Source organism: Solanum stenotomum, chromosome 3 (genome assembly GCF_019186545.1).
Source record: "Solanum stenotomum isolate F172 chromosome 3, ASM1918654v1, whole genome shotgun sequence".
Lineage (NCBI taxonomy): Eukaryota > Viridiplantae > Streptophyta > Magnoliopsida > Solanales > Solanaceae > Solanum > Solanum stenotomum.
In genome coordinates, this window is record NC_064284.1 from 2,259,281 (window position 1) to 2,283,553 (window position 24,273).

Genomic DNA, 24,273 nt, shown 5'->3' on the forward strand with positions numbered 1-24,273 from the left:
CATTGCCCCAATTGCAGACTTCCAGTCAGAGGCGAATTCAGGATTTCAAGAAAACGGGTGCACCATTGCTTTAGAATTTCATTTTTTTTTTTTGAAAAAACGAGTGTTATTAGTTACTAAAAAAAATAGAAGTGAATTGTGGCTGACTCAGGACCTTGGTATTAAAATCTGGCTGTCAAACCAGTGAACCATCCAACAACTTTAAGAATGGGTTCAACAAGTGTTTATTTAATATGTTCTTTAATAATTATACAAGTAATATATCGAGTTTAGTCGGAGGACCACGGGTTCGGGTGACCCAATTTTTACACATAAATTCGCCACTGCTTCCAGTAGTAGTATTTTTTTTTTCTTTTTTTAAGAACGTAGCATGTTCCCGCTAGCAACATTTATTTTTTTAGAATGTAGCATTTTTCCACTAGTAGCTTAACCACACCAAAGATTGTGGTGTTGTGACAATGATGATGCCATGATTTTTATTATAACCTCACACGAATAAATTAAAAGGAATTGAACATATACTATATATTTATAAAAATAATTTAGCCAAATTTAAGTATCATTTTTCACTAGCTAATCTTTTGGTTCTATTTGGCTCCGCCCTATATAGTGATAAGTACTCCTTCTTAGTTAAAGATTTCAGGTTCAAATAGTTACTTTGGTAAAAATTATTTTATCTCAAAATTAAAACTTTTTTATGTGAATTCGAATTGATGGCAGCCTAACGGGGATAATGTTGTGGGAGTATTTTGGAGAAATGGATTATTTGATGGTTTTAGGGCTTTAAGGATGTTGTACCAAATTGCTTGATAGACGTACGTATCTACAAGAAGACAAAGAAAAGGTTTAATTACCCACTGTATTAATAGTGGACCAAAAAGCCCGGGCACAATTTAGTTCGGTGTTCAACCACAAGGACAGTAAGAGTCATTTAGTTGAAAGCCACCGCTGGCGTTGAGTTAACGCCTTTATTTGAATTCACACAGTATTACAATTCTAGGGTTTTTCGTTCTCGCGCTCTGCAACCTAAAACCCCCCATTTTCAAATCTCAGTTCCTCGTCTTCCAATACATCCAGGTATTCTCCTTTCTCTCTGCGTAAACAATCTATTGCAAACTTTGAGTTATGTTTAAATAATCGAATTTTGAATGCGAGTTTTGCAAATTGTATAAGTTCCATACAACAAATTGAATGTATTTCGTTTTTTCTCAGATAGGTTATTTATACGCACCAGCATATCCTGTAGTTTCGTTAGTTAATGTTCAATCTCTGAGAATTTGATTATATCTTTAGGACTGAGAGAGAATGAGTACAGCAGTGCGAACCCCGAAAACTGGAAGACAATCATTGTTCTTCCAGGATTTAGCTACGCCTATTTCTTCCCGGAAATCTGGATCGAAATTTAATACACCAGGTCAGGCAGCAGCTGTTTCTGCTTTATGGCGTGAGAATTTTGCCAGCTCAGATCTGCCACCACCGCCTGTATTTACCCTTGAGGATCGATCGGATGTCTCTCCGGAATCGGGGATTCCTGACTATATTACTTCGCCAGAAATCAAGTCGGACCCTAGAACGCCGGTCCTAAATTCAGGAAGGGAATTTTCAACACCTAAGAGTAAGTCTGAGGCAAGCACTTCATATGCATTGATGGGTAAGCAGCAACAACAGAGTCAGCAAAGTCCCTTGCCAAGTTTGACATGGTGGTCACCCACAAAGGGTAGTGGTAGTGCTGAGCAGGATGACAAGGGAAAAGGTTCACCAGTAGAAGGCGTCGTTCATCCTGGTGCTTTGATAACCTTACCTCCACCAAGGGAAGTTGCAAGGCCAGAGATCAGGAAGAACTCAATCCCTGTGGGCAACCTCAATGAGGAAGAATGGGTCACAGTTTATGGGTATGCCTATATCTTTCCTACTTTATATATGTCCTTCCACTTATGTTCCTGATAGTAGTAGGTGTATTTAGAACTCCTTGATGCCACACAATATTCATTTTTTGCTGGTCGCTTCATTAGGGTAACTTCTAGTTCAAGCTGTTGCATTGTAAAGTATGTTGCTAACCACCCATTGTTATTATGTCTTCCTGTTTGTTTTCCTTTACTTTTTGTTTCCTCCTTCACTAGGAGTTGTCATTGCTCTCTGCTAGAATCAGATGGTATCTGTGTTATTTTTCATGGCAGGGTCTTGAGGATCCTTTGCGGTTAGCCAAGTCATTATCTAAGGTTTCCTCTGGATGGAGAATTTTAGATTTTAGGGGGTCCAAATTCATAAATATTATAAATTTGAAGGTTTGAATTTAGAATATGTGCTATCAAATGTTTTTTTTGACTCATTTGATATGTGAATCTAAGTGAAGGCTTACAAGGCATGTGATTTGTGTTTCTATTTCAGATCTATTTTTTCTGAAGTATATCTGAACAAGTGAAACTAATATGAATTTGGAAGACCTGACCATATTGCTCCATCCAAAATTGGCCTTAAAAGACAAAGAAACATTGATGTGAAAGAACATGGAGACTAAAGTGGAACGTTATGTTTATGCAATAACTTGCTTTCTTCATCCTTCCATGTGATAGATGCGCTTGAAAAATAAGAGGAGCTTTGATACATTCTTGCTTGTGTTTCGAGTCTTGCTTGATGTGCTGAGTTTATTATTGAAATGAGCAAAGTGCCCTTATTGGAATACCTTTTCCTGGTGATATTGGGAAGGGTAGATGTCTCAAGGCTCTAACGATGTAGTGGCAATTGATTCTTTACTTCTTATGAATAATCCTCTTCTCCTCACGCCTACCCAGAAATTAAGAGCAAAGGATATAAGTATATAGTTTTGGAGGGAAAACCAGCTCTACTCCTCTAGAATCCACTTTCTGTTTATTTTGCATCACAGAATGTTCATGAAGGGGATCAACTTTAGTCGTCTAAGCTAGGTTAACTGCCTACAGAGTTTCAGGGTAGATGTATGGATACAACTTTTATGATCTATGTGTTCTTTTCAGTCTCTTTGAGTTATTCTATAGGGACCCTAATTTCTGTACTTCTCACATTTTGCTTGCCATTTTTCTTTATTTTTGGTCTTCCACTTATCATTTACCTTTTGAGTGTTACGTGCAGGTTTTCCCCAATTGACACCAATTCAGTTTTAAGGGAATTTGAGAAATGCGGTGTCATTTTGAAACACATTCTGGGCCCCCGAGATGCTAACTGGATGCACATTCTCTATCAGGTATTCAATATACCTATAAACTTGTCATCATGTTCAGATTCGTACATGCTTGTTTATTCATACTGTCTTAAGGGCCTATTTGGTATTTGTATTGCCCTGGGTGGTTATGTGATGTGGGTACCGTGATGTTTAGTGCCAGTTAACACTTACTTGCCACCACTAAAGTGTACCAGGACAAGGTCTCCGTTTCTTCTTCATTATTTTGCTCCCCTCACCCCTCATAGAATTTATTCTGTATTTTTTAACCCTTTTGTCCTGTTCTCTTATCTTCCTCTCCAACCGACTTATCCTTCCTATGAGCTTAATTTAAACCCCTTTTTAGAAGTCTGCTATCCCTGTGTTTGTCTCTGTAGCTGGGACTGCTGGTGTGACCCGACCTTACCCAGTGTCTTTTTTTGGATTGATTTCTACCTGTGCTGTGAAGCCAACAAATAGTGTGGCCACTTGCAATGCCCCTGATATGTAATATCTCTTTGCAGGATATGTTTTCTTTTAAAAGAAAAAAAAATTGTCCACTGTATTTATTTTTCTTTGTGCGATCTTTTTTGCTGTCAATGACCCTAGTCTCCTGGAAGGTAAAAACATTTCATGACCATAAAGCCGTGGCTTATTTTCTCTTTTATGGTGCAGAATCGTGCTGATGCTCAGAAAGCTCTTAACAAGAATGGTATGCAGATAAATGGAGTTCTTATGATTGGGGTGAAACCAGTGGATCCAACACAACGTCAGGCACTGGATGATAGGCTCAACAAGCAGGGATTTATACCTTTACCGCATGCTCCAACCAGTAAAAGCAATGACCCGACTCCGTTTAGAACCTCCTCTCAACCTTATTATCTCCAAAATGGCAGCAATAGTGCAAAGCAATCATCTGGATCTGTTGCCACCCCAGCAAGATCCGTTGTGTCTAAAATTGTGGACTTAATGTTTGGTGTCTAATCTTCCATGCTTCTTGTTGTTCTTCCTCCCATGCTTTTGTGTCATTTCTACTCAATGATGTCAAATATCATAGTTGATTCATCTGGAATGCATATCGACTCCAAACAACAGTTGAGTCATGAGTCTGTGATTCGTACTCCCTTCTCCTCCATTGTCTTCTCTATTTCAACTCCAAATGCTTGTTCATGATGTATTTGTATCGATGTGAGCAAAAGACTGATCCTTTCATATTTTGGGGGAAAAAACGGTGTTGTAATGCAGATATAGAGAAATTTACCTGTCCTTTGCATCTTTCTGTCAGTTTTGATGAGTGGAGATTTTGGGAGCGGTAAATGCTTGGTATGAAATCAAGGTCTTGCATATCTGCGTGTTCTAAAATTTTGAGCAGGTAATGTCTTGGCCAAGTAATTTGGTGGGTTCTCTCGTATTTTAGTTATTCATTACTAGTAGTGTTTAATAGTTAATGATGACTTTTTATTGCCAACGAGATGACGGACATAATTGTTACACGGTGGTTTAAAAACATGCTTTGAATTCATGTATTTATTGGTTTATGGGAGATGAGAAAAAAAAATGAAGACATAAGTGTATTCTCAAAGTGATCTATTAATTTGGGACGGATGAGTATTATAATGTTGCGTTCGTAATCAAATTAAGTAATACCTCTCTTGCTCCCGTGACTTGTCGTGTAGAGCCCTCTTGTAGCTTTTTTATTGTATGACCAAAGAGAACAAAAACGTCAATTATCACTGTTCATTCACGGACACCTCCTTGACTACTTCGTCCTACCTATACTCGCCACGTGTTAATTTCTCACGTTCTCTGACCCTACTGCCCGCTTTCTTACGATTCAAAAAGAAAATTCTCTCTAAAACAGAGGAAATTGAGCAATTGGAACAAAACTAAATACTAGTGTAGTGAGGAGATGATCAACGGCAAGAATCCACCGGATGTCGGAATTCAGCTGCCGGAGTCAAAGATGGGGATGGATACTGTCACGGATAGTCCACTGGACGGAAATGTTAACGGGAAAGCTGAAGTGATGCAAGTAGTCCTACGGGCATTGTGTCTTGTGACTTCAGTCACAGCTCTATCACTTATGGTGACTGCCCAACAAGCTTCTACCATCACTGTCTTGGGCTTTAATATACCCTTGCACTCCAAGTGGTCCTTCTCTCATTCCTTCGAGTAAACATCTCTTACCCTATTTTATGTTATGCTTAAGCTTTTAAATGAGACGCTCACACAATTCAACATAGACAAATTTGTGGGCGTTGTAGAAATTCATGAACTTCAAATTTTCAATCTGCATCTGTTAATGTCTATGTTGTTGATGTACTGGACTGGTAACCCTATGAACTTTAGGGCATTGTCTTGTTGACAATTTTTCCTAAGCTTTGAGTAGGTGACTTGTTCTGATATTATTGTTCTTTTTTTTTAATTTATTATTTTGAATTTTGAAATGTCACTTCCAGTCCTGAAAATTAGTAGTACGTGCAATATCAGGTAATGTACTTGCATATATCTTGTTTTTGTTTGCAATAGCAGGTAATGAACAAATCACAACAAAAGGCCCGTGAGTAGAATTTTAATATTCTGTTTTCTGACACTAATCCAAACTAGTACAGAGAATCTTCTTCCTTTTTAGTTCTTGCAATTATTTCTTGGGCTTACTTATTTTATTTTTTAAGGGGTAATTGGGAGTAGGCAAAGGGAGAATGGGGAGAGGATTACGAGTAGCCAACCAACTGAGCCACTTAGATTTCCTGGGCTTACTTAGTTCATTCTCCTCTCAAGCATTTATTGTCTTCAATTATAGATGCTTATATATGTATCCCGTAAAATTCATATAATTTTAAGGGGAAATGGGGAGGGGATTACAATGCAACCCTCACGACCTCACCAACAAGGTGGGGGTTCAGGTAGCCAACCAACTGAGCCCCTTAAATTCATATAATCAGTGGGAGGATGTGATTCAATAATTTCTATAGTACAAAGTGCACATCTTGGCTGATCAGAGAAGTTCTGAGTTATTTGAAATTTACTGATCAGGTACCTGGTTGGCATCTCAGCTGCTGTTGCACTTCATTTAATACTTCAGCTACTTATCAGTGGATCAAGACTTGTACGAGGATCACCTACTATTTCTTCGCGAAATCACGGATGGCTTATTTTTGCTGGAGATGAGGTACAGATTTGATGTTTAAGCGTTCACTGTAGAAGGATAATTAGCACCTCTTTAGTTGCACTTGTTCGGTTGCCAATCACTGCTTATAACTGTAATATAACACTATCTGATTGTTTTTGTTACTATAGGTATTTGCATTGGCGCTGATGAGTGCTGGGTCGTCTGCATCAAGTGTTTCCAGTTTGAATCACTCAGGGATTCGACATACAGCTCTGCCAAATTTCTGCAAACCCCTGCATCATTTTTGTGACCGTGTATCCACTTCAATAGTCTTCACTTTTTTCAGCTGCTTTCTGCTTGCCATTTTAGTTGTTCTTGATGTACTTTGGCTGTCGTCTAAGCACTAGACTTATTTGCTTTACTTAATCTCAATGCAAGTGATTTATGTTGTAAACCTTATTAGGTGAATTTGTGGTCATTGCAATGGCCCTTGATTTCTTGATTCATAACATAAATGTGGCCACTAGAAACTCACCGCAGCTCAACGTTTTAGATCAAGAATTTTTTTTAGTGAATTATATACATTATGCTTATTTCGTTCATTGCTTCTTGTTGAAGTGTGTTTATTGAAAACTTTGACTTGATAGAAGATTAGACTTCTACGAAATTATGTTGAATTCAATGTTCAACAGTTTTCTACCGCAGATTTCTAGTTTCTACCTTACCAATTAGACTATAAACATACTGGTGGTCCGTTCCATTTTAACTGTCGTTTTAACTTTTTTTCAAGTTGAAAAAAATAAAAATACAAGGTAAAGTATATGTTACACCTATTTATTAGTAAATGTTTTTTTGAAAGTTTTGCCCATTTTGGACGTGAAACTTGTTTTGAGATATTTTTTTCAAGCTAAAAGGGATAATTAAAATAAGATGGAAGGAGTAGAAAATTACAAAGTTTTTCTCCTTTAAAATACGACTCAACGGAAATATGAATGTTCAAATTTGTGCTCAACACTTGTTATAGATAAATGATTTGAACAGATGAGAACTAATTAAGCCCTAAAAAGATGGGAACAATTGAAACAAGGTGGAAAAAAAAAAAAGAAACAATACAAGCACTTTTTTTAGAGACGTTTTTATTCATCAATTAACAGTTACAAAACACGACCAAGTCAACAAGAAAATCTTAGTGGACCTCCCACGACCCCTCTCCTCTAAACACTATAACTTCCACGTTCACCACGTTACTGCATCCTTTGCTATCAATTTTTCTTTTCTTAAATAGCTTCATTATTGCACAGAATTAAACCACATAGCAAAGTGAGAAATTTTCTAAAGCTCTCAAATTTCCACATTGCGTTACATACACTAATAACAATCAGCAATATTAGTTCATTCTTGAGGAAGACAAACAATGGGTTCAACTTTCTTCTACACTACTCTTTGTTTCATCGCGCTTACCATTGTTGCTTCCTCCGCCGAGGAATTCAAAGTTGGTGATGCTGTGGGTTGGCGTCAGCCAAGCCAGAATGAAACAGATCTCTATAATCATTGGGCTTCAAACAAGAAATTTCATATCGGTGATTCACTTCGTAAGTCATTAATATTCACTCAATTATATTATTACTATGTAATTATTCCGTTTCCTCTTCAATGTACGTATCATGCATAATAATTCAGTCTCAAATTTGAGACTTCGGATTAAGTTCATGGTTTCGTTATTCACCACACTCCTGGGTAATGGCAATTAGTTCCACAAAATATGGTAAAAATTTATTGAGTAGTTACTCAAATCAATAATTTCGTGTTACATGTTCAAATTACTCTCTTATTTCTATAATAAATTAACATTCCTTTGATGTAAATATCGAGTACGAAAAAAATTTTGTGAACAGAAAGTAATATATGTGACATGATTTATCTCGGTACAGGTTTCGAGTACAGGAATGACTCGGTTATTAAAGTGGCCAAATGGGAATTTTATCATTGCAACAGAACTCATCTAGCCTCGGCTGGTAAAGACGGCACCAGAACAATGAATCTCAACAGGGCCGGCACGTTCTACTTCGTGAGCGGCGATCCGGAACATTGCAAAAATGGCCAGCGTTTAGCCGTTGAAGTTCTCCCACTACATCCAATTTCGGAATCTCCGCCGCAACCATTTTCTCAGGCGCCGGCACCATCGCCGCTCTCATTCTCGGCGTCGGTTTCTTCAGCAGTTCCGTTGGCGTTCATTTCGGCGTTGTTGATTTCTGTTATTGTTGTAGCGATTGCTGGGTTAGCATGAGCCCCTGTTATTGTGGTTTTCATTTTTCTACCTACTAAGAATATTTTATTTAGGTTAGTTATTTAGTGTTTAATTTCATGCATTATGATTTGGCTAGGTTTAATTAAAATGTTCTATTGATTTCAATTTTTCACATTGGATTTGTGGCCCATTTTGAATTTATTATGTATGGACAACACATCAATTCTTAATGGGAATTTATATACTAATGTCTATTTTAGTAATATTTTTTTAGTGCGACTTCACTGTTGAGTTGGGTAAATGATTCTTTTTTCCTTATTGAATATGACTGCATAATATTAATTTATATCAATGCCAAAAAATTATGTATTGTAAGTCAATCCCTTCATATTTCATAAATTTCTCTACTTTCAACTTTCAAGGATATAATTTTTTTGCACAGATAGATTATGTACAGGGGTCTATTTATACTTGCTCCAAATTTACACATTTAACAATCAAAAATCAATTTGACTAATATATTTATTTCCTTATTATCATGAAATTAATTTTTTTATTAAGAATATTCAAAAATTAATAAATACAGATGTGTTATTAACAAGTAGATGTCCATAAAGACTCGTATTTATTATAGCATGTTATAAATTGCATCCCTACAAAAGAGACACTACGTGATAGAAAGATGCATTCAAGGAAAATTACTTCTCTCCTCTTACTTATACGAGTATTACTCTTCTTTTCTTTCTTGTTTAACTTTCAATATTTTATTTTTAACAACATTTATTTTTTTAGACTGAACTCGCATTAGTGTGCTACTCAAAAAGTTGGAGAATATAAAGTATAAACGGACTGAAATGAAGATTTGAAGAAACATAAGGGACAATTTGCAAAGCACGATAACTACAAGGTTCTATATTGCAATTTTTCTTTAAGACTTTTAAGTTAGCGGTTTAAATATTGAACTTCTAGAAAAATTCTTTTCAACGAAGCCTTATCTTCTCCCCTTGTGCTCTACCATTTCCACATTCACCCACTTTGCGAGTGAGCTCTCAGGTACTCTTCCTCATTCTTCATCCTCTTGCTTTTCGTAATACTATTTTCTGATTTTGACGCAAAAACATTAATGGAAAACGCATTCCTTTCTGTTTGAATCTACTGCTCCACTGATTGCCTTGAATTGGAACTGCGATTCTTCTACTGAATAGATTTATCCATTATTATTTGAACTGAGATTCTACATTTTGCTGTGTTATTTCTGAAAATGAAATCTCGAGCTTTATTGTGCTTGTTCTATTTTAGTACTCAATAATTTATCCTTTGAGACAAGGCAATTCGCTATCTAATAGCACTTAAAACTTATAACTGAAAAATATTGATTATTGATGTTTTTCTCTGTAGTTTTAATTAGTATTGTAATTTAACAATAAGCTTGAGAAACAAGCTTAATATAACTTTTAGGATTTAAAAAATCCATAGCTTTAGTTTGTTAGCTCTCCTTATATATGTAGGGACTCCTTGAAGTGTAACACTTATTGAACCTGTAATGTTAGTTTTGTATGTGTGTTACCTAGAAAGTTTTGCTCTTGGATTGAGCATTTCGATGAGCTCTTAGGCACGCCATTTGTTGTTTTTTTCATTTTGAAATTTCATTGAAGGTTGTGATATATTCTTTTAAATGTTTGCCACACAATTTTTTCTTGAGCTTGTCTTGCCTTCAAAGGCTCTTCTGCAGTACACCCTGATGGATTCCAAAAGACTGTAGGTTGAATCTAGATGCCAATAAGCCCAACAATCCATGTGCCATGCCTTAGATTTTTAAGTCGAAGCCTGTCTGCTTGCATCTCTTTATTTGTCCATAATCTATGCACTTGTTTCTACCAATTCCTGTTGTCAAGCATACCAAATATGACCTACCGATACATGAAGTCACGCTATCAGTAGTACCTTCTTGGTAATCCAAGAATGTGCTTGTGTTTGAACAATCAAACTTTCAGTGTGTTTGATTTCAACACATTGGACTCTTTTTTATATACTTTTCTGAGGCAATGATGCCCTATGCTGCAGGTCTTTTGTGGAGCATGGCTGCTACGTTTACCTCAGTGTGTTCAATTGCTTCCACAAACCAGACAGTAGATAAAAAATTCATCAATTCTTCTGAAACATTGTCTTCATTCTCTGGGATATCTTTGACTTCATTCGGGGGCAGGAGAAAGAATAAAGTTTTAAATAAGAGAAATGATTCCAAGATCCAGGCTATGGCCAAGAAGTTACACTTCAATCAGGATGGTTCTGCCATCAAGAAGTTGCAAGTAAGCTTGATAGGAATATTTAATTGATTTCTCTTGTATGGACACGTCATCCTTTTGTACCTATTTAATTCTCGTCATTCCTTGGCCTTCAAAATTCAGGCAGGAGTTAACAAGCTTGCAGATCTAGTAGGTGTAACTCTTGGTCCAAAGGGAAGAAATGTAGTTCTTGAGAGCAAATATGGCTCTCCGAAAATTGTAAATGATGGCGTTACTGTGGCCAGAGAGGTAAACTTCCGAAAACTCCGTATCTGATTTTCTTCTGGCACTCAACTGTCAAATGCTATGCATTTGTTGTGACTTGTCGAAGAGAAATATGTTGGTACTTACCTTGATCAGCACTGGAATTGGTCTTTGTTATTTCTTCTGTATATTATTCACAAATTCATTTTTAAATGGTGTACTCTTTTAGTAGATATTGTTATTACACTTAAAATGCTGTATTTCGGTCCTGTTGGTATGGTTGAACTATGCAGAAATAAATATGTTGTAATGTATGCTCTGAATTGCTCAATAGGTTGAACTAGAAGACCCTGTTGAGAATATTGGTGCAAGTTTGGTGAGACAAGCTGCATCAAAGACAAATGACTTGGCTGGGGATGGAACAACTACATCCGTTGTTTTGGCACAGGGGCTCATAACTGAGGGTGTTAAGGTTTGTAAGAAGTTGCTTTCAATTTTGCAAGCTATTTCAAGATTTTGATGGTGTTAGGGATTTGATAATAGCTTCCTTAATGCTGGTTATTCAGGTTGTTGCAGCTGGTGCAAACCCTATTCAGATTGCCAGGGGCATCGATAGGACCACCAAAGCCCTGGTTTCTGAGCTAAAAAATATGTCAAAAGAGGTGAAAATTACAAAATTATATGTTAAATTTTACTTATGATTCAGTACAGCTGCATCAATTTTTCAAAACTTTACTTCGTTTGGAACAACTATTATTATTTTTGAAAGTTGCTGATAACTTTTTAGGTTGAGGACAGTGAACTAGCAGATGTAGCTGCGGTTAGTGCAGGAAACAACTATGAAGTAGGAAATATGATAGCAGAAGCCTTGAGTAAAGTGGGTAGGAAAGGTGTAGTGACTCTTGAGGAAGGGCGGGGTTCTGAGAACAACTTATATGTTGTGGAAGGCATGCAATTTGACCGTGGCTATTTCTCTCCATACTTTGTTACAGACAATGAGAAGATGGTAGCTGAATATGAAAACTGCAAGGTATGATGTACCATGACATTTTGTCTTGCATGCTATCTTTAAAAAAACTCTTCCTGGATATGCTAAAGAATGTGTTGCTGACAACTAGTTTTAAAAAAAATCAGCTGCTTCTGGTAGACAAAAAGATAACAAATGCAAGGGATTTAGTCAATGTTTTGGAAGAAGCAATCAAGAACGGATACCCAATAGTGGTAATCGCTGAAGACATAGAGCAGGAAGCTCTAGCCACACTGGTTGTGAACAAATTAAGAGGAGCATTGAAAATTGCTGCTCTCAAAGCTCCTGGTTTTGGAGATCGAAAAAGCCAATATCTTGATGACATTGCTATCCTTACTGGAGGTCTGTCCATAATGAAGTGATCTCACTGTTCAACGAAAGCTATGTTTACATATAAAGTAAATTTAATTATGCAATATGCACTCAGGTACTGTCATTCGAGAGGAGGTTGGTTTATACCTAGACCAGGCTGGAAGTGAGGTCTTAGGGAATGCTGCCAAGGTGGTTTTATCAAAGGATTCGACGACAATTGTTGGTGATGGTAGTACACAGGATGCAGTGAGCAAAAGAGTTGCGCAAATTAAAAGACTTCTTGAGGTAGAACTTTGACTTATATTTTCTCATGCCGGTCAATTAATTGCCCTTTTCACAAAACAATGTTGGGCTGTCCATGCAGGAAGCTGAACAAGACTACGAAAAGGAAAAATTGAATGAGAGAATTGCAAAACTCTCTCGGGGTGTTGCCGTTATTCAGGTCAGTTGATGATTCACTTATATTTTAGGATGATATCTTTTTCATTGTCGTAATTCAAAGTATACTCTTCTTGCCGTAATTTGGGATTATGAAATATCAGGTTGGTGCACAAACTGAAACAGAACTCAAAGAAAAGAAATTGAGAGTAGAGGATGCACTCAATGCGACAAAGGTTTGTTCAAGTGTCTATGCAATTATGGCCATTCTTTCAATTTGAATTTGCCAACCACTATAATCTTACAGTGGTAATGAAATTGATCTTTGGTAACCATAGGCAGCTGTTGACGAAGGCATTGTAGTTGGCGGTGGATGCACCTTATTGCGGCTTGCTGCCAAAGTTGAAGACATTAAAGGAACTCTTGATAATGATGAACAAAAGGTATTACTTTTATTTAGTTCATTGAGGAAGATTCCTTATACAGTTGTACCAAGATTATTTGCATATGTTAATGTTAATTTCTGAAGGCGCAGATGGCACTAATTCAGTTTTCAATGCTGCAGATTGGAGCTGATATTGTCAAGAGAGCTTTGCGCTACCCTATGAAGTTAATAGCCAAGAATGCTGGTGTTAATGGAAGTGTTGTGATTGAGAAGGTACAACAATATTGAAATGGGCTTACTGTTTATGTTGCATTGTATGAGAGTTCAAAGATACATTGACTGGTTTTACTACCATTCTCAGGTGTTGTCCAATGACAATCCAAACTATGGTTATAACGCGGCCACCGGAAACTATGAAGATTTAATGGCTGCTGGTATAATTGATCCTACAAAAGTAAGTATCTTGAAGCCTCAAGGGAAACAAATGCCGAAGAAACATGTAGATAATTTCAACAATATGCATGTTAGAGTGGGTTAGAGACTTAGAGTCCCGGGAATGGACAAATGATTTGCTTATATGGATTTGGGTATTCCTCCCCTCATGAGCTAGCTTTTGGGGTTGAGTTAGGTCCAAGTGTTATATCTTTTGTGCTATGTATGCTCAAAGTCATGTCCGTAAACATTTCATCCTATGTTCTTAGTAATCGTAGAACTGAACATGTCGTAATTCTCTGCCAATAAGGTCTCCTTCCAGTCTTCTTAGAAATTGATCTCTAATTATGAAGTGATTAAAGGATGACCCTTGTTGTCAAAATCAATATTTGCTACTTTAAACTATACATATCTGATCGTTTATTGTTGTTAGGCACATACCTGTCAAATTTGATTTGTAGCAACTGTGTGTTACAATTATAACACATCAAAAGTTTTGACATTTCATTTTTCATTTCTTTGTATTTGGACATCTACCAAGAGTTGGTGGACGACCAGTGATCGGCAATTAAATATCTACTTTTTTTCCTTCTTGTTTTTGTAATTAGGCATAAATAGCATCTAGGAGATTCTTTGTCAATGTTGAAAAAATTAATACAATGGGTGGCTTGTGTTGTGAGAATTCAAGTATCTGTTCTTTTTCTCCTGGTTTTTGTGATTCATCGATAAATGACTTCCAGGGAATACTTATTTTCAATCCTAAAGGTTTCGCTCTCGAAGTTTTCATGTTGCTTCTCTTTGTTTACGGAAGCTAAGGGTTGCATGTTGTGGAAATTAGGTGGTAAGATGTTGCTTGGAGCATGCTGCTTCAGTTGCAAGGACTTTTTTGACATCAGATGCTGTGGTCACTGAGATCAAGGTGCCTGAACCTGCAGTTGCTGGGAACCCAATGGACAATTCAGGTATTAACCATAGAGGCCAGGCCAACCANNNNCCCCCCCCCCCCCCCCCCCCCTCCTTTCTGATTCTACCATAGAGGCCAACGATAGACAACCTTAGATGCATTTGAATGAGCGAGTTTTTTGAACTAATACTTTCTTTTATTTTGATGTTAAATAGGCTATGGACCCTAGATTGTTTAAGAAGGGCTTGAGGACGTGCTGAGAACTGGTATGCTGAAGCGCAATGCCGGTAAATTACGAATAATATGAATTAATTAGCAACATAGAGTTTACTAGTTGATGAGTTCACATTTCCGAATAACCAGTGTTTTTTATTGTTCCAAGTTGAAATTTTATGAGCGTAGGCTTTGCATGAGTGAGCCCAAATGGTGTAGTTTGCATTTTTGCAGTGCTAGAAATGGTAAAATTAAATTAACAATATTGTTCAAATTTATTCCTCTTGTTTTTTTTTTCTAGTGGAAATTATTACTTTACTTGATAAAAGATAAAAAAAATTGTCCCTTTTACGCTGGTGACGGTCCAAGTAGTCGATATTAACTTAACGTTACCAGCAAAAAATTCTAATCCAATGTTACTGCTTTCAGCTTGTAAGGGTAAAGGCCATGTTCAATAAATCATTATAATGTAGCATATACCATATATTGAGAAAATAACATAATACTAGTTACAACATCACACCATTACAACAATGTACCCGGCACAGTGTAGTCACACAAGTGGGGCCTGGTGGAATGGTGTGTGTGCAGTCTTATTTCTACCTCGTGAAGGTAAGAGAAGTTGGTTACGATATTCGAGCAATATCTTTCTATTTAGGGTCATGTCTTTGGTGAACTACAGGAGAGTCATGCATATCTTGTTTATCACATCTCCCCCACACTTTTCTAGTCTACTTTTACCTCTCCTCATACCCATAAATCATAATAATCATATTCTTTCACACCTCCTCATTGCGGCATCTATGCATTTCGTCTTCACATGTTTGAACCGTTCTCGTCTCCCTTATCACAAGGCTACTTTGACCTTGTTTCAAATACCTTCAATCTTAATATTTTCTCTTCTAGTTTGCTCACACATTTATTTCGATCAACCAACACTTTGTCACAATAGAAAAATTGAAAAGGATAGTTACCCCTACCTGACTTAAGTTTCCTTTTATGTTATATCGTAAAGTTAAGTATACTGTGGACAAGAAATCATATAAATTTTTATTATGTACGAGGCACAACTAATATTAGTTATATGAGGCTATTATTTTATTAATATTATATTTTGACCTGTGCGGGACCCATTCTTTATTTTCCATTTTGGCATTGTTTCTCTTTCTTACTTATCACTTTCCTTCTTTTTCTCATTTTTTGTTCTTTCCAAAATATAAATTAAAGTTATTTTTTTTAATAGAAAATATTTTTTTAAATGATTATTTTTATCATTAAATAACTACATAAAATATTAATAATTAAATTTTAAATTTCAAAAATATTATTAATAAAACTAGAGTTATGTGTATATATCAAACACTTGTTACTAAATTACACATTAAGTATTTAGAAGTTATAAACATAGAAAGCATGGTTATGATTATTATTAGGTGTTTGACTATATAATTCATATATTTTTTAAATGTATTGAAATATATACCTTAGAGTTGAAAATAGAGTTATGTTTTATTTTTACAAAAAAAATATTCAAAATAATCATCATATTATATATAAATACAATTTCAAAAGTGAAAGTGAGTTGAAAAAACACATTATACGAACATGTTTTCCAAATTTAAAATATACCTTCAAAAAGAAAAGGTTGTGTTTTAAATTTTCATGGTCAAAAATCAATTTTTAAATAAAGTGAACAATTATTTTATGAATAATTTTTTAAGCTCAAATGGGTGCTAAAAGTAGAAGTTAAAAAAGACACGAAATATGAAGACGAAATTTTTGAAAATACAATAAATAAAAAATGAGAGAAAAAGAAATAAAAATAATTTTAGTGATCGATTTTCATGACATAAGTGACCATTTAAATAATTAACTTGAATTTTTTTATGTTCATAGCCTTTAAGTATAGGGACCTTAATTATATAATACTGAAAATTATAATTTGGGAAATATATTCTATAAAACAAATAAGTATAAGAATAATAATTATTTTCATTCGTATAAACTGAAGGAGAAGGGTGAACTGATTTTAAAATAAAATTAAATAAAAAAAAACATAAAACGAGAGAAATGAAGAAAGAGAAGAAGAGTAAAAAAGAGAAACAAAAGGGCAGGAAGGAAAATAAAGTATGGGCCCATGAATCAGAATATAATGTTAATATAATAATCCCTCATACAACTAGTAGTAGTTGTACCTCATTCATAATTAACTTTTTCTCCATGTCTCACAAGCAAATTGTCCGTGGTGTTGTGCAAGCTATCTGTAGAATATGTCATAATTTGTGTAAATTAATAAATACCAAAAGAAGGCACCAATCTTTGGTATGATGATAACAGCTCACCAATAGTTGGTGCAAATAGGGATACATAGAACTTTGGATAAAATGATGTTCTGCCGTACTGTGTGCACTGGTCTGTTTTGTCCCCTGTTATGATTTGACTAGCCTATCTTACAATTCGACCTTTAATTTTTACTGGGATTACGACAGTATCGAAGGGAGTACTGTTACCACCGGTTGGTGCACTGGTGAGAGTGTTTCATCCTTAACTAGAGGTCTCAAGTTCAAGTCTTGGATATGAAGAAAATTTTATTAAGAGGGCCACCTCCAAATGAACCTTGTAGTGCTGCGCGATTTAAATTTAGTCGGAGCTTTAATATGGGCTCTGAACACCAGGTGGAAAACCAAAAAAGCAGGGAGTACCGTTACCTATTCAGATAAGGTTGCAACTTGCATCTTCCGTTCTCTTAAGACTTTTCTCAGTTAATTGAATTGGCTGTCTTCATTTTGAATGCTCTTATTATTTGATAAATTGCTTCTTTCTTTTATAAATGTCGTTAGAAACAGTGACTTTCTTGTTATGCACCCATATACCAAAGTTAGCGGCTTTAAAGATAAGGATAAGGATAGTGGGACACCCTCTGAATTTCTCATTGTATTATCAAAAATAATTTAAATTTGTCTTTTGCTATACTTATCATACTAAAATATCCCGGACATTAGTCCCCACTTCAATGCGATGATGTGGCATTAAGAACAATGAAATTGAAGACTAGTAAGCAAAAGAAAATTAAAAAAAAACAACTCCAAAGCTTCATTTTTCAGACACATCTCACCAAGAACTACATTTTTCTTCCCTGAAACCCTTTCACTGTAAAAATTTCACTACTGCAGGCAAGTCTACTGCTACGTGTTGTGCTCTTACCACTAGATCAAAGCTACGTGTTGTGCTCTTACCACTAGATCAAAGCTCGGGGAGAAAATATAAGAATATATACTACTTTAGATGATACAGGGTCAAATTTCGACTATTTCCCCTATGTTTATACTATGAGGATAACATCAAGTGCCAGAAGAGTTCAAAAATACCAAAAAAAGAAAAATGAAACATTGAGAGTGCATAATGTTTTTTGTCCTTTCTTTTATGTTGCATTTTGTTTCAATATCTTTTTGGCTTAAAATTGAGGCGGTCTTGTGATTAGTACGACCAGTATTTTGGCCTAAAATACTTCATATTCTTTCCACTACAATCGTATATTCTCCTCTTTGACATGATAGAAACAAAACAAAGGCGCTGAAAATAAATATACTATAAACAACATGCTACTAATTATAAAATTCATTTTTTCTTATTTATATAGTTTTATGCAGAAAGTAACTTTCCTAAAAAAAATATACTATAAACTATATATGTTTTTTCTAAAATTTGACCAACGGAACATGAGGAAATAAAAAAAGTTTAGTTGAAAAATATTGAACGTATCAAAATGTGAAATGAGAATTAAAACGTGATTAGATTTGCTTTTGATAATTATTCTTTTGTTTTTGTTTAACCAAAGAAAAAAAAAAGTCTACGTATGACTTCCGATTAGGAAACTTACATCTATGGCCAAGTCACAAAATCTTCTTGTAATATGATGATGAAAAATGAAAAAAGTCTACGTAAAGGTGATTGAATTGGTGTATCAGATGATATATCTCATAAGGTATATTAGGGACTTATTCCCCGTCCACACTTTCTCAAGAGAATTGCATTCGTCATGGATTTCCTAGTGTACACCCAAAGAATAGGGCTTTCGAATTTTTCTGGGATTCCAAAAATAATAATCTCACCAATGTAATTGAATTTTTTTTTTCAAAAGAATACTAAATCATAATTATTTAGAGATCAATTATCAATTGGCACTCCCTTCATCTACTTTTAATTGTCATGGTTTTTTTTTAGAGTCAAACTATAAAAACTCTGATTAATATTTTACGATGTAGTTTTTAATATTGATATGTAAAAAATTGTAATTTATAGTATTTTTTATGTAATTTTTGAATATATAATTTTTTTTGTTTAAAATATTAAATTAATGTAATCTAATTTAACTTGAAAAATTAGTCAAATAAACTTTTGAAAAGTGTAATACAACAAATAAAAGTAGACGGAGGAGTAGTAATTAGTGGACGAGTCTTAGGACACAAAGCAAGTGGACAAAAGTTTAAAAGAATTAACAAAAACTGACTGTTGGAATATATACAATTTTATGGAATTAATTGAAAGGTGTCATGTTAGAGAGGAAGATTCTGAATTAGCATTAAATAAATAAATACAAAATATAAGTAAATAAATAAATAAGATTAGGAATTGATTAATTATGGCGTAAGATTGACAGCGGTGTTATATAATCCATTGGTCAAGGATATAGCTACGTTTATGGCATCTTCGTCAAGTTCTTTTAAAATCAAAATATCCAAAGGAAAATAAAGTAGTCAAGATCAGAAGATTTATCGAAAACAATTTCTATATTTCAAGAAGTTAGAGATAAGGTTAGTCGAGATTCGAAGATTTATAAATAATAATCTCTATATTTCAAGAAGTTAGAGATATGATTTATGTACACACATCTTATCTTCTGCAAATTATATTTATAAGATTATACGAGATATATTTTCATTATATTCAAAGGAAATTAAATAATAATTGTGAGGAATTAGATAGATTGTCATTTTCGAAAGGACTTCTGATAATTCTTGATTATCCCTAATTCCCTTTCCCTAAATGTTAAATCAATCTTTTAATTTGGCAGACTGCATGCAATTCGTTGGAGAATGACTAATTGATTGAAAATTGAATGAACTAATAAAGAGAATAAATCTTATATTATATGATTTTCTATATTTATTTTACTTGCATCTCTTTGCCTAACTTATTTCTCTTAAGGCTAATCTCATCATTAACGGCTATAATACCATAGCACTTATCGTCTTAAGACTTTTTTGTTTTTGAAAACTAACACGTCAACATTATTATTATTATTTTGAATGACATTAAAGGCTTCCATATTCACGCACTAAATAATAACGGTATAAAATGAAGATGTCCAAAATATCATGCATCCATTTTTGAAAAATAGAAATTTATCCATTCACTTTATCGTTAGTATATCGTCACATATTTTCCCTTGTCATCATGCTACCAATTTCAAAAAAATATATATATATTTTCCCTTGTCATTAACAAAATTTTAAGATCAATTAGTAAACTTCATGCGTATCCATATTTTTCAAAACAAAAAAAAAAAGTTACAAATTTATTGCTCAACTTTCTATTATAATTTTATAAATATCTTAAGATTAAGCTCCGTTCAAAAACAAGGCTTTTTCTTCACAATGGGGATAATATTAAAGCATCCTAGATAATCTTTATTTACTTAGAGTAGTAGTAGATTCAGAATTTTCACTAAAAAAGTTTGAAAAATAAATATAAAAATAAAAATGTTAAATCTAATGGTTAGGATTTGAATTTGAAATTTTAAGGTGAATTTGAACTCTTTAATCACTAAATAAACCACTAGTCTCTTATTTAGATTATTCAAGTTTATGAAAAAAGAATCCCCCTATATATACAATATATATTTATTTGACGATGAGGTTCGTATGAATCCCCACCTAGCTAGATTCGCTCCCGACTTAGAGGTATTTTTCTCAACTGATCGGACAATTTGAATAATTTAAGGCCCGTACAAAAATTATTACAAAGTGGAAGAAATAAATTTGGAGATCAATGGATGTTAGCATTATTGAAATTTAATTTATTAAAGTATCGACAAGACAAAAAGGAAGGAAATGCACGAATTAGGAAGAAGCATGTATAATCCTAATAACTAAATTAAAAATGTCGACTTCAATCAAATACTAGTAATTTGAGAAGAAAACATAATTGTAATCAAATACGTGGATGAAAATATTAAAGGCCAAGGGTACATAATGATTGCCCACTTAAAGAACTTTTTTTTTTTTATCATCATCTCATCAAGTCATTGAAAATTTTGAACTACCACCAAATCACACTATTTGTTTAAAACAAAACCCACAAGCATAAGTTATATTAAAAAGTTCTCCATAAATGATTAAATTAAAATAGAAAAGTTGTCATCCATTTTGTTTATCTATGGGCAATGGTGCCCAAAGGATAAAAACAAGAAAATGACTTACAATTTGAACTTCGAAAGTGACTTTTGACCATCTATGTTTTTCTATCTCAATTATATTATAAACAAAGTCCTAGAATTTTCTCTACTTATATCTTTCATGATCTTATTGACTTATTGTTTGGAGGGCCCTATACACTTTTTAAAAAAAGTATTATTCAAGTTAATTTGCATTTATATCAATTATTTATCGAATAAATAGCTCTGTCAAAAGAGCAAGTCTTAATAATTTTACCAAAGAAAACATAGACAAGAAGAAAGAAGTATATTTTTGTCTTTGATAGAATTTGCTCGCCCTATCTATCCGATATGGTTTGTAGCTCTATTATTATAGTTGTTAAAGATAAAAGTCAAATTCGAGCTTTCATTAAGCAAAATAAAAATGACACATCCATTATAATTCAATAAATGAGGAGGAACAACAACATATCTATTATAATTCGACAAATAAGGAGGGGAGCAATAACATATCCATTACAATTCAACAAATAAGGAGGATGGAGGGTGCAAAGACTTTAGTTAATAAAAATAGCCTTTTGAGGCCTTGTCTTTAAATAATAATAAAAAAAGACCTTAGGCTAAATAATAAAGGAAAAATGAAATAACCACATTAAATCAGTGAAGGCTAAATTATTAATAGTCCTTAATCTAATTTTGTCACAATGAGCTTGCATGTCCTAACTCATAATCATCATATTTTGATTTACAGGATCCTTGATTATATGATGTGCTAATTATCTTTTTTTAACTTTACATCTGCCAAGTCAATTTCTAGTAAAATTTAGTTCATTTATGTCAAATCATATAAATCAAAGTAAAAAGCCAAAACAAAATTGGAAAAAAAGAACCCTTTGGCCAGAACACCTGTCCCTTAAAGTATTCTTAATCTCAATTTACATGACAATTTTCATTTTCCGAAAATCATACATTATAATTTTGACCATAAATTCAAGTATAAATTCTTTAAATCTTTTAAATACTAAAATTTATAATTGGGAAACAAAGTAAAAAATAATATCAGTACGATTAATTATGCACTTGTTTGAATCTCAAAATATAAAAAATGTGTCGAGAAGGAGAGACTAGTAAATTATAGTATATTTCTTCTATATTCAAATGTATAAGAAACCGTAAATAAATTTTATGATTATGCACAACTAAACTGATACTTAAGTATATTTACTAAAACAGTAACTACTATTCGACAGATATTCAAAAAAATCCATAATAAAAAATAAATAAAAAAACAGAGCAAAGCCCAGAGTTCTGAGTCCTAAAAGCTCCATTATGATCAGCTTTTAACAAGCCCATTTCAGTGTCTCAAAGCTGCAAGAAATTAAACTTTCCCCAGCGCCAGCTGCAGACTGCTCCAGAAAATAACCACAAAAATCTGTACTATGATCTGCCCACCACGGCGAGTACAGCAGTCCTTCAACTGAGTCACTCGGCCGCAACTCAGTTTTTGAATCGTCACTTTCTGCTAAATTAGGCAGTTCAATAATCTCACAAAGCTCTTCAGATCCCGTTGATGTTGTTGTTGTTGTTGTTGTTGAGGATGAGGATGAGGACGAGGACGATGAGGCTGAAGAAGGTGGGTCCCTCATTGATGCTGCTTTAGCAGCAGCAGCTTGAACATCTCTAGGTGAATTTGACAATGGACGAGGCAACGAGTCGATTAGATGAGGGAAATTGAGAATGGCGGAATTTCCTTTTATACTCACCGCTGCAACATCATGTGCCCTAGCGGCCATTTCTGCTGTAGGATAAGTACCGAGCCAAATACGTGATTTCTTCCTCGGTTCACGAATTTCAGATACCCATTTTCCCCAACTTCTCATCCTAACTCCTCTGTAAATTTGATGTCTACTCTCACTATTAGTAATGGCCTTCTGTTTCTTCGTTCGCTTCGTCGGCCGTTTCTTCCCTTTCGGTAATTTCTTTGACGAATCAAAAACCGACTTGTGCATGGAATCAGCGGACAATGAAGACGAAGAAGAAGAGACAGAGGTATTAGTATTAGAAAAGCTCTCTGTTTCTGAAATTTGTACTTCAACTTCCGCCATTAATGAAAATACAGAAACAGTTATCCCGTGAAGCTCTTAATACAAGTCGGTTAATGCAATATTTTTTGTAGTAATTTTTTTTTTTTTCCTTTTTGGGTGGGGAAGAGTTCTATATATTGAATGACAAAAAAGGGTTCATATACTATTTTATATCGTTAAATGAGAGTATGAAAATTGCTGGAAAAAGATAGAAGAATGAAAGTGAAAGACGAGAGAAAAGACAAAATTTTGGAAGTGCCCGTTGGGTATTGATAGGTGTGGGAGCGGGCGTTTTTATAGCGAAAACAGACTAATTTACTTCAATACTGATGTGATGTGATGTGTAGTAGACATTGTTTCCCACTTTTAACACTACAAAACNATTGCTAGAAAAAGATAGAAGAATGAAAGTGAAAGATGAGAGAAAAGACAAAATTTTGGAAGTGCCCGTTGGGTATTGATAGGTGTGGGAGCGGGCGTTTTTATAGCGAAAACAGACTAATTTACTTCAATACTGATGTGATGTGATGTGTAGTAGACATTGTTTCCCACTTTTAACACTACAAAACCACTATAATACTAACCAACGTACCAATACAAAATACAAAACTATAGTACAACATCGCGATGGTCGATGTATCTTCTTTCTTAATTAAAAAAAAAATTAGGTTTGAGTCCCTGGAAATTAAAATGTTGAGAATCCGCCTTTAAAAATAAATTTTATAATGTGTGAATTTAAATTTAAACTAACTCAAATATTATATCACATGGGAAATAAATTTTTTTTAAAATATTGCATTAGAATTTATTGAAAATGGGTGAACTTTTAATGGAGAAGCCTCCCATTCAATGGGATCCTGCTCTCCTCCATTACCCCTTCCCTTCATTTCGTCAAGATTATATTATATTAACAAATGTCATAATCATAGTTAAATCAACTAATTTTAAAAAACTACTCTCTAAATTTGATAAAATTACAATATATTTCATACAAAATTTAATATTTATTAATACCAACTTCACAAATCAACAATCCATATGGTCACTAGATTTTATCCACTTCAATGGATTAGTAAAA

General features: G+C 34.2%; 5 protein-coding genes across 5 annotated transcripts; 4 read left to right on the forward strand and 1 right to left on the reverse strand.

Moving 5' to 3' along the window:
* Positions 1 to 1,305: 1,305 nt before the first annotated feature.
* LOC125859992 (nuclear pore complex protein NUP35) lies at positions 1,306 to 4,446 on the forward strand. The gene is made up of 3 exons (XM_049539857.1): positions 1,306 to 1,892; positions 3,109 to 3,220; positions 3,851 to 4,446. Exons 1-3 carry the CDS (start codon positions 1,306 to 1,308, stop codon positions 4,157 to 4,159), a joined length of 1,008 nt encoding a protein of 335 aa, XP_049395814.1. The 3' UTR covers positions 4,160 to 4,446.
* A 587-nt stretch (positions 4,447 to 5,033) lies between these two features.
* LOC125859763 (CASP-like protein 3A1) lies at positions 5,034 to 6,713 on the forward strand. Its single transcript, XM_049539579.1, has 3 exons — positions 5,034 to 5,347; positions 6,212 to 6,347; positions 6,476 to 6,713. Exons 1-3 carry the CDS (start codon positions 5,085 to 5,087, stop codon positions 6,692 to 6,694), a joined length of 618 nt encoding a protein of 205 aa, XP_049395536.1. The 5' UTR covers positions 5,034 to 5,084; the 3' UTR covers positions 6,695 to 6,713.
* Positions 6,714 to 7,701: 988 nt separating this feature from the next.
* LOC125860314 (mavicyanin-like) lies at positions 7,702 to 8,787 on the forward strand. The gene is made up of 2 exons (XM_049540243.1): positions 7,702 to 7,879; positions 8,219 to 8,787. The coding sequence occupies exons 1-2, from the start codon at positions 7,702 to 7,704 to the stop codon at positions 8,572 to 8,574; spliced, it is 534 nt and encodes a 177-aa protein (XP_049396200.1). The 3' UTR covers positions 8,575 to 8,787.
* A 710-nt stretch (positions 8,788 to 9,497) lies between these two features.
* On the forward strand, positions 9,498 to 14,951 carry LOC125858367 (ruBisCO large subunit-binding protein subunit beta, chloroplastic-like). Its single transcript, XM_049538126.1, has 15 exons — positions 9,498 to 9,588; positions 10,600 to 10,844; positions 10,944 to 11,069; positions 11,359 to 11,496; positions 11,591 to 11,686; positions 11,812 to 12,054; positions 12,159 to 12,393; positions 12,479 to 12,648; positions 12,728 to 12,805; positions 12,906 to 12,977; positions 13,080 to 13,184; positions 13,307 to 13,399; positions 13,488 to 13,580; positions 14,397 to 14,520; positions 14,678 to 14,951. The coding sequence occupies exons 2-15, from the start codon at positions 10,614 to 10,616 to the stop codon at positions 14,689 to 14,691; spliced, it is 1,818 nt and encodes a 605-aa protein (XP_049394083.1). The 5' UTR covers positions 9,498 to 9,588; positions 10,600 to 10,613; the 3' UTR covers positions 14,692 to 14,951.
* A 7,305-nt stretch (positions 14,952 to 22,256) lies between these two features.
* LOC125859377 (ethylene-responsive transcription factor TINY-like) lies at positions 22,257 to 23,275 on the reverse strand. The gene has a single exon (XM_049539115.1). The coding sequence runs from the start codon at positions 23,214 to 23,216 to the stop codon at positions 22,452 to 22,454; it is 765 nt and encodes a 254-aa protein (XP_049395072.1). The 5' UTR covers positions 23,217 to 23,275; the 3' UTR covers positions 22,257 to 22,451.
* Between the last annotated feature and the right edge of the window lie 998 nt (positions 23,276 to 24,273).

Bases quoted from the DNA above. Each gene is read 5' to 3' on its own strand.
- LOC125859992 (XM_049539857.1), top strand. From the start codon at position 1,306: ATGAGTACAGCAGTGCGAACCCCGAAAACTGGAAGACAATCATTGTTC. The intron at 1,893-3,108 runs GTATGCCTATAT...TGTTACGTGCAG, and splicing joins GAATGGGTCACAGTTTATGG to GTTTTCCCCAATTGACACCA. The intron at 3,221-3,850 runs GTATTCAATATA...TTTATGGTGCAG, and splicing joins GGATGCACATTCTCTATCAG to AATCGTGCTGATGCTCAGAA.
- LOC125858367 (XM_049538126.1), top strand. From the start codon at position 10,614: ATGGCTGCTACGTTTACCTCAGTGTGTTCAATTGCTTCCACAAACCAG. The intron at 12,394-12,478 runs GTCTGTCCATAA...ATATGCACTCAG, and splicing joins CATTGCTATCCTTACTGGAG to GTACTGTCATTCGAGAGGAG. The intron at 13,185-13,306 runs GTATTACTTTTA...TCAATGCTGCAG, and splicing joins TTGATAATGATGAACAAAAG to ATTGGAGCTGATATTGTCAA.
- LOC125860314 (XM_049540243.1), top strand. From the start codon at position 7,702: ATGGGTTCAACTTTCTTCTACACTACTCTTTGTTTCATCGCGCTTACC. The intron at 7,880-8,218 runs GTAAGTCATTAA...ATCTCGGTACAG, and splicing joins TCATATCGGTGATTCACTTC to GTTTCGAGTACAGGAATGAC.
- LOC125859763 (XM_049539579.1), top strand. From the start codon at position 5,085: ATGATCAACGGCAAGAATCCACCGGATGTCGGAATTCAGCTGCCGGAG. The intron at 5,348-6,211 runs GTAAACATCTCT...TTTACTGATCAG, and splicing joins TCCTTCTCTCATTCCTTCGA to GTACCTGGTTGGCATCTCAG. The intron at 6,348-6,475 runs GTACAGATTTGA...TTGTTACTATAG, and splicing joins TTATTTTTGCTGGAGATGAG to GTATTTGCATTGGCGCTGAT.
- LOC125859377 (XM_049539115.1), bottom strand. From the start codon at position 23,216: ATGGCGGAAGTTGAAGTACAAATTTCAGAAACAGAGAGCTTTTCTAAT.